The 14,141-nt window shown below is 41.6% G+C and overlaps 1 protein-coding gene and 1 non-coding gene across 3 annotated transcripts in view; both read right to left on the reverse strand.

Moving 5' to 3' along the window:
- Positions 1–12,952, reverse strand: part of LOC133661837 (kin of IRRE-like protein 1) — a 74,935-nt gene extending 61,983 nt beyond the window's left edge. The window contains exon 1 of one of the 2 annotated variants that reach the window (XM_062065356.1): positions 12,415–12,952. In XM_062065356.1, the coding sequence (XP_061921340.1) occupies positions 12,415–12,463 (49 nt within the window). In that variant the 5' untranslated portion in view covers positions 12,464–12,952. The remainder of the gene's footprint in view (positions 1–12,414) is intronic. The other variant, XM_062065357.1, reaches the window with a different exon arrangement.
- A 1,101-nt stretch (positions 12,953–14,053) lies between these two features.
- On the reverse strand, positions 14,054–14,127 carry trnar-ucu (transfer RNA arginine (anticodon UCU)). The gene has a single exon. It is a non-coding gene; the product is annotated as a tRNA-Arg (tRNA).
- Positions 14,128–14,141: the final 14 nt, after the last annotated feature.

Genomic DNA, 14,141 nt, shown 5'->3' on the forward strand with positions numbered 1-14,141 from the left:
TTTTAAAAGCATCAACCAAATAATAACTTATCCCATCCAAGGTCTGCTTTAATTGAATCCATCGCTATCTAATTTCATTGGTATGTACTGTGACTTGTTGCAATGTCATCTGTCACGAGGCAGCCAATAAAAGCCTTGACCTCCTGACCCCTGGGAGCGCAGTAATAGTATTCATATCAGGAGCCTTGCCAACATCACCACATACACTTTCTTGAAGGTGAGAGCTTCACTCCTGATGGAAGAGCAATGAAAGTCACCCCCCTCCCCCCAGCCAGCCTTGTGACGTCTCGGGAATAAATTAGCAACAGCAAATAAACTACTAGGGAGTGAGACAAGAATCTGTCTCTTGGTAGTCCATCAGGAAAGAAGGAACAGAACACGCATTGGGAGCTGAAACAGGATCAAGAATGAGCAGAGGAAGGAATAAGATCCAGATCAGTCACAACAACAAGGTCACGTCAGAAACAGGAATATGATTAAGATCAGAAACGTGAATATGAACAGGATCATCCATCCATCCATTTTCTAACGCTTGTCCCTTTCGTGGTCGCGGGGGATGCTGGAGCCTATCTCAGCTGCATTCGGGCGGAAGGTGGGGTACACCCTGGTCAAGTCGCCACCTCATCGCAAGGCCAACACAGATAGACAGACAACATTCACACTCACATTCACACACTAGGGCCAATTTAGTGTTACCAATCAACCTATCCCCAGGTGCATGTCTTTAGAGGTGGGAGGAAGCCGGAGTACCCGGAGGGAACCCACGCAGTCACGGGGAGAACATGCAAACTCCACACAGAAAGATCCCGAGCCCAGGATCGAACCCAGGACCTTTGTATTGTGAGGCACATGCACTAACCCCTGTGCTGCCCATAAACAGGATCAGGATCAGTATAGGTATCACGAAAAAGAGTGGAAAAGGAGACCGAAGCGGGAACAGAATCAGGATCAATATGAGCATTAAAAGCAGGAATGGGAGCGGTACCAGCAACCGGACCAAGCGCAGGGGCAGGATCTCAAATAGGATTATGACCAGAACAAATAAAAGGATTGGGAAAGCGAACAGGACCAAGCACTAGGGGCTGGAAGGACCAGCAACACAAAACGGACTGTGAAGAGGAACGGGAATGGAGAGACGTAAATATGAACAGGATCAGTATCAGGAAAAAACAGAAGCTGGAACATAAACAGAATCAGGATCAATATGAGCATTAAGAACAGGAATAGAAGTGGTACCAGCAGCAGGAGCAAGCACAATACGAGTATGACCAGAAACAAGAAAAGGAGAGTGAAGGTGAACAGGAGCAGGAACAGGAACAGGAACAAAAAAATAAAATAATGACTAAGGGCAGGACCGGCAACATGAAACGGAACATGAAGAGGAATGGGTGTCGGGAACTCGCATGGCTGCCGTTTTTGTGACCCCACGATGCAAGAACCAGGAGGACGATGAGCAGGTATGATGACTTTAATTATCATCAACAGAGAAATGAAGCAATCTTGCATACAACAGTTCCAATATAAAGAGTTATCATCGAGCCCTGAGGAGTGCTCGAGACAAAGTATAAATAGGATACATGTTGATTGCAACGGCAGGTGAGGAAAAAACAGTGCATTACAGGAATTATAACAAAATAAGAGCACTGACGGGAAGTAAATAAAAAAACAAGGAAACAAACAGAAATGAAGTGACAGATCGTCACAGTGGGAACAGGAACATGGGCTGGATCATGAGCAGAGGAAGGATTAGGATACAGATCAGCAACAAGAATAAGGTCACGTCAGAAACATGAACATGAATACGAACGGGATCCATATTAGTGGGAAAATAATTACAATTGAAACATAAACAAGATCAGGATGTAATGTGAGCATAGAGAATAGGAATAGGAGCAGTACCAACAACAAGAGCAAGCACAGTGACAAGAAAAGGAACAGTATAGGGTTAAGGACCATGTTCAAGGGCATGTTTGTGGTGGGACTCAGCATATGGAACATTAGCTGCCAGAGAAAAGAATCAGAATCAGGAAAAGGAAAATGACTCCAGGATAAGGATCAACATTAAGGAACGTGAGCAGCGGCAACTATAGGGGCAGGGGTGTTGGTGATGGAGCAGGATCTGGAACATGAGCTGGGAACAGGGACAGAAACAAAAACATATAAATCAGGAAGAGAAGAAGCAGGCAAAAAGAAAACGGGCGGGAAAGCAACAGGCAACAAGATCAACAGTAATAGGAACAGGAACAGGAATAGTTTGGGGCTAGGGGTCTTGTTAAACTTTTTGAGGTGAACTAGAACTTAATTCCTCCTTCTTGGATCCTATCTTCTAATTCCCTCAGGAGTCAACACACTTGGGATGGCACGCCGACAAAATGAAGACGGGCTTGCATAAAGTTTCAAGCGGTTCACTCAGCGCTAACCGGCCAAGGTAAGCGTGCAGCTGGAGGGCACAATTGGCTCGGCGGGGGGTCCGCATCACGACGGGAAGAAGTAAAGCATGCGCATCGCTTTAATGAGCGCGCGTCATCGGCCATGCGGCCATCGACCATCGAGAGCGCGGCGCGGCTTGTTGTTTGTTGCGCAATCATTTTATTCCCCCGTGGGCTGTTTTGTTGCACGGCGGGCCCGGACGGGGATGTGGGACGATGGACTCTAATGTTGTTATCGTCAAGGCAAGATGGATAGAGCGAGTCGAACCCCTGACTCCCCTCCCTCCTTTTCATAAAGTGGGGGAAGCTACCAAAATGGAGTGACATCATCAGTGGCACTGCATTCCTGCGGCGGGAGGAAGAGACGGGGACGGGGACGGGGACGGGGGGGGTTAACTTTTGAGGTTATGTGACCATTAGCCCCCTCCACGCCCCTAGACACACAGCAGTGCGTGTGTGCACTACAGTACAGCAGCTCCTCTTCCTCGTCATGTGCTCCCTCTTTTAATTCCCCCCCCTCCCCCCTCCCCTCCTCTCTTTCCCCTCTCCGCCGACCAGAGGAATGCAAGCAGCACATCTGGAACTTATTAGCGAGCCAACGAGAGGAGGGAAGGGGGTTGACGGAAAAGAAAGAGAGAAGTCAAAGAAGGGGAATGTGAAAAGTAACTGGTGCCAATGACTCCGGCCGGGGCCGTGCCAGGCCGGGCCGAGCTTGTCCGTTTACGAATGCGAAGCCCTTGAAGCGGACGTGTTCTTTGTGAATGAGCAGCCTCTCTGAAGAGGGAAGTTGAGCTTGAGTAATGTTCCCCTCTAAATGGAGCCCCTCACGTTGCACCTCGAGCACCCACACCTGCCCCGCGTTGTCCCGCCCACAACTTTTCCTGTAAGCCATAAAACGGGGTCCTCTCCGCACAAAACATGTCCAAAAGTCTGAGTCAGATGTGATTAAGTGTGCCTCTCTTGCTCGGGGAACTCTGCATGAAGAAACCTTCTTAATGGATACTGTTTCTTTTTAGAACTGCGATCGCCTTCAGCCTGTCAAACACCATCGCATTGTTGGGGCTTTGAACCCCCAAAGCCCTCGGAGCTGTTGGTTTATCGTTCGCCACACATTGGATCGTCACTTTATCTAACTTTGAAGATTTTCTGCCCGATCATCACAACGTTTTACTACTCAGACAAACATGTCAGCCTTCTGGTACGATCAGCTCCCGCAATGGCGTGGATGACTGGGGGCGGGGGCGGCATGGATGGATGGTCGCCATCCGCTTCCAGGTTGAGCTTCGCAGCCGCTTCAGTGAGTGCCTTCGTTGGCTGATGGCTGATTAGATATGCTCTTTGGTAAATGGGCCTCATTCCCAAGCCTGTGACCCCAATTGGTGTCTTAACGGTAGACTGCAGCCTCTGAGCTGCTCCAAGTGCCCGCTGCTACAAAATATTATAATAAACACAACATACTCATTTATCGCCGTTAGTACCAGACGTGACCGCAACGTATTAATGAATCAAATATTTTCATAGTTAGAGCAGTTCTTCCCAAACTTTTTTCATCAAGTAGCACCTCAGAAAAAACTTGGCTCTCCACACACCATAATGACCAACATTAAAATAGAATAGCATAGTAGGCCTATGTATTGATTAAAACAATGCAGAGATTTTATTTAACAAGTATATTTAATATTTTTGCCCACTGTAACATTACACGTTGTTCACTGCTCGCTGTACATATCCTACGAAGTCAGACCTACACGGTTACAATGTCCATTTCTCAGATGATATAATTGTTGATGACTGAAGTGCTGATATCAACCGAACCTAACCCCCCCGGATTGTAAATAATGTAAATAATTCAATGTATATACTCTGATGATTATCTTGTGTGATGACTGTATTATGCTGATAGTATATATTTGTACCATGAATTGATTAACGTGGACCCCAACTTAAACAAGTTGGAAAACGTATTCGGGTGTTACCATTTAGTGGTCAATTGTACGGAATATGTACTGTACTGTGCAATCTACCAATAAAAGTTTCAATCAATCAATCAATCAAACATAGTTTGAACAGTAACAACACTGTGTTTGATTATAGGAAAATGAAACACTGTACTTTAATTAAGTGATTCCTTGGCGTACCACTAGATGGAGCCCACGTCCCACAAGTGGTACACGTCCCACAGTTTGAGAATCCCGGAGTTAGAGCATTAAAAAAATATATTTACGACCTTCTAAATATGTTTTTGACATTATTAGAGTCCTCTGAACATGAAATAACACCCATATAATAATAATAATAATAATTAGCTTTATTGTCTCCGAGGAACATACATACATACATACAGTTCATCCGACAATACAAAGACGACGGTGAACAGTGCGCAGGTATATCAGTTGGTTATGAGATCACACATTACACTCCCTCCGTATTGCACACCTTCCATATTGCACTATCCCAATATTGCACTCCTTATTAATGCATCCGGTTATTACAGTAGTTTTCTGTTGTTAAGTGCTTTGATTGCCAGTGGGACAAAGGAAAATCTATACCTGTTGAGTTTGTATGTTGCTGTTCTGTACCGTTTACCGTTAGGCATCAACACAATTTCACTATGAATATAGTCACCTTTACATTTGTTTGAGTGTGTTCTACTGTAGATTACAGTACTCACTGGTAGCTCGGACGATCCTCCAAGCGTTCTTGCTATTAGAGTCACCCGGCCCCTACAACATGGCCACGACGTGCAATTACTTTGTCAAAATGACTCTTAGAACCGGGCTCACATGTGTTGAAACGACGAATGTAAGTTGTTCTGCAACAGTCAAAGCTATGATCATTAGCAATGCGTGTCCTGCATTATCGTTCCACGTAGCTCACGCCAAAAATGTGGTATTGATGTCGAAGATGAAATACATCTTGAATCAATCGAGTTCATCTCCTCTTTGACTGGATAGCTATTGATAGCTTATAGTAGTCTCAGTCACAACCGTGTATTGAGTTTGAGTTTGAGTTTATTTCGAACATGCAAGCATACAACATGATACATCACAATTTCCAGTTCCTCTTTTCAACATGTTCGAAAAGGAGTAGGAAGAAGCAGGGCTTATTTAATCCTACCCCTTTTCTTTACATAACAGTTGCTAAAACTTTTTGTTCACTTCCTGTTCACAATTTATTCACAATAAACTCCATCAGTAATCACAATAAAAATAAATAAATAAATAATAGTAATAATTTAATAATAATTATTGGTGAAGTAAGTCATAATTCATACGATGAGATAAGTAAGATTACTTTAAGAATGAATGAATGGATGGATGAAATAAATTGAGAATGTTTGTCATGGTTCTTCTTCTTTGTACTTTGTAAACACTTTAAGTTTGAAGAGTTTCTTGAAGTGTATCATATTAGTACATTGTTTGATTGCTTTGCTTAATCCATTCCATCATTTAATTCCACATACTGATATACTGAAGGTCTTAAGTGTTGTACGTGCATACAAATGTTTTAAATTACGTTTTTCTCTAAGATTATATTTCTCCTCTTTTTTTGAGAAGAATTGTTGTATATTCTTGGGTAGCAGGTTATAGTTTGCTTTGTGCATAATTTTAGCTGTTTGCAAATTCACTATGTCGTGGAATTTCAGTATTTTTGATTCAATAAATAAAGGATTTGTATGTTCTCTATATCCAACATTATGTATTAGTCTAACTGATCTTTTTTGTAACACCGTTAGTGAATGAAGTGTACTTTTGTAGTTATTTCCCCATATTTCTACACAGTAGCGCACATATGGTAACACTAACGAGCAGTAGAGAATATGAAGTGATTTTTGGTCTAGAACATGTTTTGCTTTATTCATTATTGATGTGTATATTTTTTACATGAGATTTCCAGTTCAATTTATCATCAATCATTATACCTAGAAATTTGGTTTCATTTAGTCTTTCTATTTCTACTCCATCTATTTGTATTTGTGTTTGACTTTCTCTTCTACTGTTACCAAATAGCATTATCTTAGTTTTACTGAGATTCAACGATAGTCTGTTCTTGTCAAACCATCTTTTTAATTTGTTAATTTCTTCTGTTATTATTTGTATTATCTTCTGTGTGTTCTCTCCTGAGCAAAACGCTGTTGTATCATCCGCAAATAATACTAACTTTAAATCTTTTGTAACTTTACAAATGTCATTTATATACAGATTGAATCATTTAGGTCCTAGTATTGATCCCTGAGGTACACCACAGGATATATTTAGCGTTGTAGACGTGTGTTCGCCTAGCTTCACGTATTGTTTTCTGTTCGTTAGATAACTTCTTATCCAGTTTAAGACTAACCCTCTGATGCCATATCGTTCTAGTTTTTTGATTAAAATATTGTGATTAATAGTGTCAAATGCTTGAGTTAGATCCATGAAAACTGCTGCCGCACATTTTTTACTATCTATTGCATTGGTAATTTCTTCTGTAATTTCAATTAAAGCCATTGAAGTTGAAACACTAGCTCTGTATCCATATTGGTTCTCTTCGAGTATTCTATTTTTATTTATGAAACTCTCTAATCTGTTATTGAACAGTTTTTCAATGATTTTAGAAAATTGTGGAAGTAAAGAAACGGGTCTATCATTTGTAAATTGATGTTTGTCTCCAGTCTTATAAATTGGTGCAACTTTAGCAATTTTCATTTTGTTTGAAAATGTACCTGTTTGAAATGATAGGTTACTAATATACATTAATGGTCCTGAGATCTCTTCAATAACCTTTTTTATCGTTTCCATATCAATTCCGTTACAATCAGTTGAAGTCTTAGATTTACATTTTTTCACGATTGTAACTATTTCCTCCTGTGTCACATTACTGAGGAACATGGAGTTGGGAATTTGCTGTATGGTATCATTATAGTCCTCAATTGAAACTGGGTCTGGAATCCTTTCTTCCAATTTTGGTCCAATGTTTACAAAATAATTATTGAAGCTTTCAACCACTTCCTTTATGTTGTCATTTTTTTTATTTCCATGTATAGAGGGTATGGCCAACTCGGTTTCAGAGTTGGTCCTCAACATGGCCCCCTGTAGTCACGTGAGTAGCTTTTGACCATTTAGAGAGAGTATGGCCAGACGCTCTCCTAAGATTGGTCAAAAGCCCCTCACGTGGCTGCAGGGCGCCATGTTGAGGACCAACTCTGAAACCGAGTAGGCCATACCCTGTATACACGCGGGTTTCAGTTAGCCTGAATGTCTGATGCTACGCGCCGCTGTTGTCTTTTGTCAATGTCTCACCAGTGTGAGTGAATTGTGAATCATATTTATATAGCGCTTTTCTCTAGTGACTCAAAGCACTTTAGATAATGAAACCCCTTATCTAAGTTACATCTAAACCTGTGTGTTTGGCACTGGGAGCAAAGTGTCTTGCCCGGGGACACAACAGCAGTGACTAGGATGGCGGAAGCGGGGATTGAACCTGGAACCCTCAAATTGCTGACACGGCCGCTTCAAGTGTGTTTTTTTAATTTTTTTATTATACAACCTTCTCGTGGCCTAGTGGTTAAAGTGTCCGCCTTGAGATCGGTAGGTTGTGAGTTCAAACACCGACAAAGACTATAAAAATGGGACCCTTAACCTCCCTGCTTGGCACTCAGCATCAAGGGTTGGAATTGGGGGTTAAAATCACCAAAATGAATCCCGAGCGTGGCCGCTGCTGCTGATCACTGCTCCCCTCACCTCCCAGTGGGTGGAACAAGGGGATGGGTCAAATGCAGAGAGTAATTTCACCACACCTAGTGTGTGTGTGACTATCAGTGGTACTTTAACTTTAACTTCATTAATGAAGCAGGAGTTGAAGATAAAGTCCATCAAAAACTTCTTGTGCCAAAAGTTGATCAACTTGAGATTGTTGTGGTGAAAATAGCGCTAAGATTAGCCACCAGTTGTTGTTAGCATGGTTTACTGTACCGAAACGGAAGTCCTGCTTGGTGAGTATATTTTTTATCGATTGCCACAACATCATAATAGAGTAAGACAAATACTGCGCTGTATCATACGTACAATATATAGGTAAAGCTATTTTTCTGTCTTGTTAGTGACTCAAAAATGCCCTCATTTTTGTTTGACCAGCTTGATTATTGGATTGATGATGCACAAAATTACAACACAAGATATGCTGGTAGCAGAACCTCCAGGTTCTGTAACAGCTTCTTCCCTCAGTCCAAAAGACTCTTGAACGCATCATAATAATCCCCTCAATTCCCCCAAAAAACGGATTAACTCACTCGCCTATAAAGACAATATAACATACATCCGTGAACGTGGATGCATATGCAAAAGTGCAATATATTTATCTGTACAGTAATCTATTTATTTATATCTGCACCTTCATTTGTAAATGCAAACACTCTGCACCTTATTGCTCTTTTATCCTGCACTACCACGAGCTAATGCCACAAATTTTGTTCTTATCTGTACTGTAAAGTTCAAATTTGAATGACAATAAAGGAAGTCTAAGTCTAACCATCATGTTGTCATACCTAGTTCAAATACAATGAACCAGTGATATAGAGAACATTCCAACCCTTTATTCATTCAATCGAAAACACTGAAATTCCACCACATAGTGAATTTGCAAACAGCTAAAATTATGCACAAAGCAAACTACAATCTGCTACCCAATAATATACAACAATTATTCTCAATAAAAGAGGAGAAATATAATCTTAAAGAAAAATGTAATTTAAAACATTTGTACGCACGTACAACACTTAAGACCTTCAGTATATCAGTATGTGGAATTAAATTATGGAATGGATTAAGCAAAGAAATCAAACAATGTACTAATATAATCCACTTCAAGAAACTCTTCAAACTTAAAGTGTTTACAAAGTACAAAGAAGAAGAATCATGATAAACATTCTGAATTTATTTCATCCATCCATTCATTTTCTAGGTTATCTCACTCATCTCAACATATAAAATATAACTAACTTCACTAATTATTATTTATTTATTTTTAATGTTATTACTTGTGGAGTATATTGTGAATAATTTGAGAACAGGAAGTGAACAAAAGTTTTAGCAACTGCTATGTAAAGGAAAAGGGGTAGGATTAGATAAGCTCTGCTTCTTCCTACTCCTTTTCGAACATGTTGAATAGAGAAATTGTGATGTATCATGTTGTATGCATGCATGTTCGAAGTAAACACAAACTCAAACTCAATGAACAAAACAGTAATTCATAGAGCCATTGCTTTTTGGAAGAATTTACCACTCGATATTCATCTAATATAAGTTAAATCAGCCTTTAAGAAAAGAGTGCACAGGTATTTGCTAGTTGAGGGAATAACCTTAAACTAATTTAATTTGTGTTATTTCATGTGTTATTTTATACCAGTGTTGATTGATGCAAGTAAACCTTTTTTTTTTTAACATATTTTATACATCCATCTATTTTCTGCTGCTTGTCCCTCTCTGGGTCGCAGGTGTGGCTGCATTCGGGCAAAAGGCCGGGTACACTCGGGTCAAGTCACCACCTCATCGCAGGGCATGTGTGCATGTTTTGTCATTTGTAATATTTTGTGTGGACCCCAGTAAGACTAACATACTGCTATGGCATCAGCTAATAGGGATCATTTTCAAATGAACAAACAAACAATCTATCAGTTAGAGGGGGAGGGGCTCCGTAAGACGCTAGCTGAGATTGGGGAAACAAAAAAAGGTAGGATAAAATAACTTTTTCATATAACCTTGGCATGTGCATAATAACACCGACATGCAGTGACAAAAATGCTGCTAAAAGAAGATGTTTTATGCATAGTGTGTATCATTCAGAAAGAGTGCAGGTGGACCTAATGTAGTGACCGAGTGAATCTCTATAAAATGCATTTCCAACCGCCTCTGGAAAATAAATAGTGGTGACGTTTCTTTTTAAGATATGTATTTGAACAGCGTACATTTTTGAAATATAAATGATGATACTTTTGAAGAGGGTGGGGCGAGGTTTCATTTGCAATCTGGTAACGCCTCCAGAAAATACTTTACAAATAAAAATGACACCAATGCACATACAATACTTCTTACCAAGACCACAAATAAGTGTTTTAAATGTAGATTCAAAATCATCATAGATCCCCTTTAAGGATCTACCCCAAAAAAAGTCAGGGATCCTCTAAATGTAGGAGCACTGTCCGCAAAAACACTCCCATCATGTATTAAGTCGCAGGACGGTCTGATGTCATTTATGGTCTTCATTTGAATACAAATGAGAAAAAAAGTATTGGCTACAGCTCTGATAGGAAGATTTGTTCCAGATTTTACCGTCTCTGACGGAATTTTAAGAGCATTTTGGCGTGAGGTCAGAGGTTACTGACGTTGGGCCTTCACACACATGCCTTTAAGAACCTTTGCTTTGTGCACTGGGAACAACATTGGACGCCCAAAACTCAATTCCGTATGTTAGATGATGAATTATGGGTGTCGTTCAAGAAATGGCATTCATTAGAGGTTCGACCCCAGCTTCCGCCATCCTAGTCACGTCTGTTGTGTCCTTGGGCAAGACACTTCACCCTTGCTCATGGTTAGTGCCTTGCAATGGCAGCTCCCGCCGTCAGTGTGTGAACGTGTGAGTGAATGGGTGAATGTGGAAATGGTGTCAGAGCGCTTTGAGTACCTTGAAGGTAAAAAAAAAAAAAAGCGTTCTGCAATTATAATCCATTAAAAAAACAAACAAGCATCATCACTTTACAACTTTCAGTTTTAAACCTTCTCCTCGCCCTCGGAGGAGTTTGCCCCTCATTGATTACGCAGTAACATTTTAAAGAGCTACATTTGGGGAGCGAGTATGTCCCAGGGTTGCTAAATCAATCCAGTACAGGCTGTATTGTATAGAAAGCACCTTTTTGGACAAAAAGGATGACAATGGGACACGCGGCCATGTTCATATAAGCTGTGTGATTACCATTCACAGGACAAGAAGACGAGCAGGAGGGGATTCATTAACAAGGCTGCTTGCAGCTGCGCAACACACACTTTAAAGGTGGCAGACATGGTGACATCATCCCTTTTCCATACCTTCTCTCAGCAAACGCCCCCCCCCCACCCCCACCCCCCCTCACACACACACACACACACACACTCCCATCCGTCTCTACCAGGACGAGACAATGGCACATACATTACACCTCCATCTAACAGGTAGCTGAAAAGCACCCGTGCAGCCTCCTCCCACTGTTACCTAGCAACAACTCCAATACATTAAGATTAAAGTACCAATGATTGTCACACACACACTCGATGTGGTGAAATGTGTCCTCTGCATTTGACCCATCCCCTTGGGGAGCAGTGGGCAGCAGCGGCGCCGCGCCCGGGAATCATTTTGGTGATTTAACCCCCAACTCCAACCCTTGATGCTGAGTGCCAAGCAGGGAAGAAAACGGGTCCCATTTTTATAGTCTTTGGTATGACTCGGCTGGGATTTGAACTCCAACCACATGCTATGCCATCACTGCAGGTATATGGTGATGCTGGCACAGGAGAGGATGCTGATGCGTGGGGGTAATAATGGGTGTAAGGAAGGGGTGTGTGAACTTAAACCGGAATGGCGGGCGTGCAGGTAAGGACACGGGAAGGAGGGGATGGGAGGACGAGCCGAGCACGAGCTGATCAATCACTGTCATTCACGTCACGTGCACGGCCAGTCTCAATTACAGCACCCGAGGGAGGGTATGGAGGGTGGTGTTGGAGGGGCGAGTGGGGGGGGGAGGCGGAGGGCAGGGGGGTGGTTATAAGTCATGCATATGTAAGAGTCATGTACGACTGAAAAAAATGGGGTAAAAAAAAAGTATGGCGATCTAATCATGTTCAACTATACGCCCCCCCCCCCCCCCAACCCACCTTCCGAATACCGTCACAGAGCTTTATCTGCGTGTGTGTGTGTGTGTGTTGTGTGTTGTGTGTGTGTGTGTGTGTGTGTGTGTAAAGAGACAAACGCATCTTACCGGTTTGCAAAGTCAGCAGCAAAGTGAGGAGCAGCAGCAGCCTCTGCATGGTTCAGCCCACCAGGAATACGAAGTCCGTTACTGGCCCAAAACTCCGTGAGGACGGCATCAAAAAGGCAAACACAGCGAGGGACATGTAGGGGGGGGGAGGAAGAGGACGAAAAAGAACTCTTGCCGGTTCTTGCCTGGTTCGGGCTGGTCCCTCTGGGCTTTTACAGCGTTTCACTAGAGCCTTTTTTTACTCCCCCACCAACCACTCAGCTCTCCTCTTTTGCTCTCCCGTCCGCTTTCCGCTTCTGCACACACACCACGTCAGGCTAGCATGAATGCAAACACGCTTCCGGTTAGCCCTTCAAAACAAATAGGAATAATAAAAAAAGAAAAAGACAAAATACTGATTATAGAGGTACCAACTGGCGTCGACTATCTCTAAAATGCTGAACTAAAAAAAACCACATTGTACTTTTTCGTTCACGCCTATTTTTATGTAATTTAAAACGACCACCTTTGCTCTACCGTAACACATTTATACCTCACCAAAATAATAATTTACTCATAAATACACTACTTTAGTTATGAATTAAAACTGACGAACTATGTTTACACAAAGATCATTTATAGGAGGAGCATGTGTTTATGACTTGTTCCACTTCCGGCGTAATCTCTAGCTTGACGTCATATTCTTATTAGAGGCGCATTCCACTCTCTCTGTCTCTCTCTCTTTCTGACGTCAGCAAAATCACATCACTGCCCCCCTTTTCTCTCCCCCTGGATGCAGCTTGGGCCAAAAAAAAGAAAAGACAAGGAGAAAAACAGCCAAGTAGCCTGGAGAGGTTATGTTGTAAGGGGGTGGGGGCCTGGGGGGGCTTTACTAGGAATGTGCACCGATGACGTCACCGATGAGCCCTCGCAAACAAGCCTTCGTGATTGTCGTCACTAGTGTAGGCTAAACATTTGTCATTTGTGTTGATCTGCTGATTACTATTGAGATGAGAAAATAACGCAGGAGCGCCACCTTGTGTTAAACCCGCTGCACGCGCATCAATATATTATGTTTATATCCATTCATCCATGTTCTACCGCTTGTCCTTTTCAGGGTCTACAACATGCTCTTGATGTGTGCAAAATATCAAACCAACATTCACAAAAACAATTAGAGTTGACCAAAGTACGAGACATAGGAACCTTTGTAGAAATACATTTGAACAAAAGAAACAGCAAAAAAAAAAAAAAAAAGGGGGAGAAAGGGCACAGTGTAAAAATAAAAAGCAGAAATGTTGATACTAAAAATAATGAACATTTTAAAATATTAAGAGTTTAGCCATGGTGTTCGTCAGTTTGTAGCACATTAAAGAAAAAGCTTGGACTGTGTTTAAAATGATATGTCATAGATTTGTATTTCATTCAATGATGAAAACTCATAAAACATCCTCTTTGAATTTACTTGTTTAATTTCGTTTTTTAAATGTACTTTTTAAATCAGGTTTTAACATTTGCAAGAGGTGTGTAACAACCGAATTGCACACACGTAATGATCACAGCATCCTACTGTTTCAAAGCATTAGCATCCTTACATATACACCAAAATATTTTATTTCAAAATGAACCGTTCGTCCGCCAAGCAGTTCTCATTCGGACCCATCTCTGCCGGGACTCGAACCCGGAGCCTCTGGATTAGAAGTCCAGCGCGCTATTCCATTGCGCCACAGAGACTACGTCAACGAGGT

Source organism: Entelurus aequoreus, linkage group LG12, assembly GCF_033978785.1.
Source record: "Entelurus aequoreus isolate RoL-2023_Sb linkage group LG12, RoL_Eaeq_v1.1, whole genome shotgun sequence".
In the NCBI taxonomy this organism is placed as follows: domain Eukaryota; kingdom Metazoa; phylum Chordata; class Actinopteri; order Syngnathiformes; family Syngnathidae; genus Entelurus; species Entelurus aequoreus.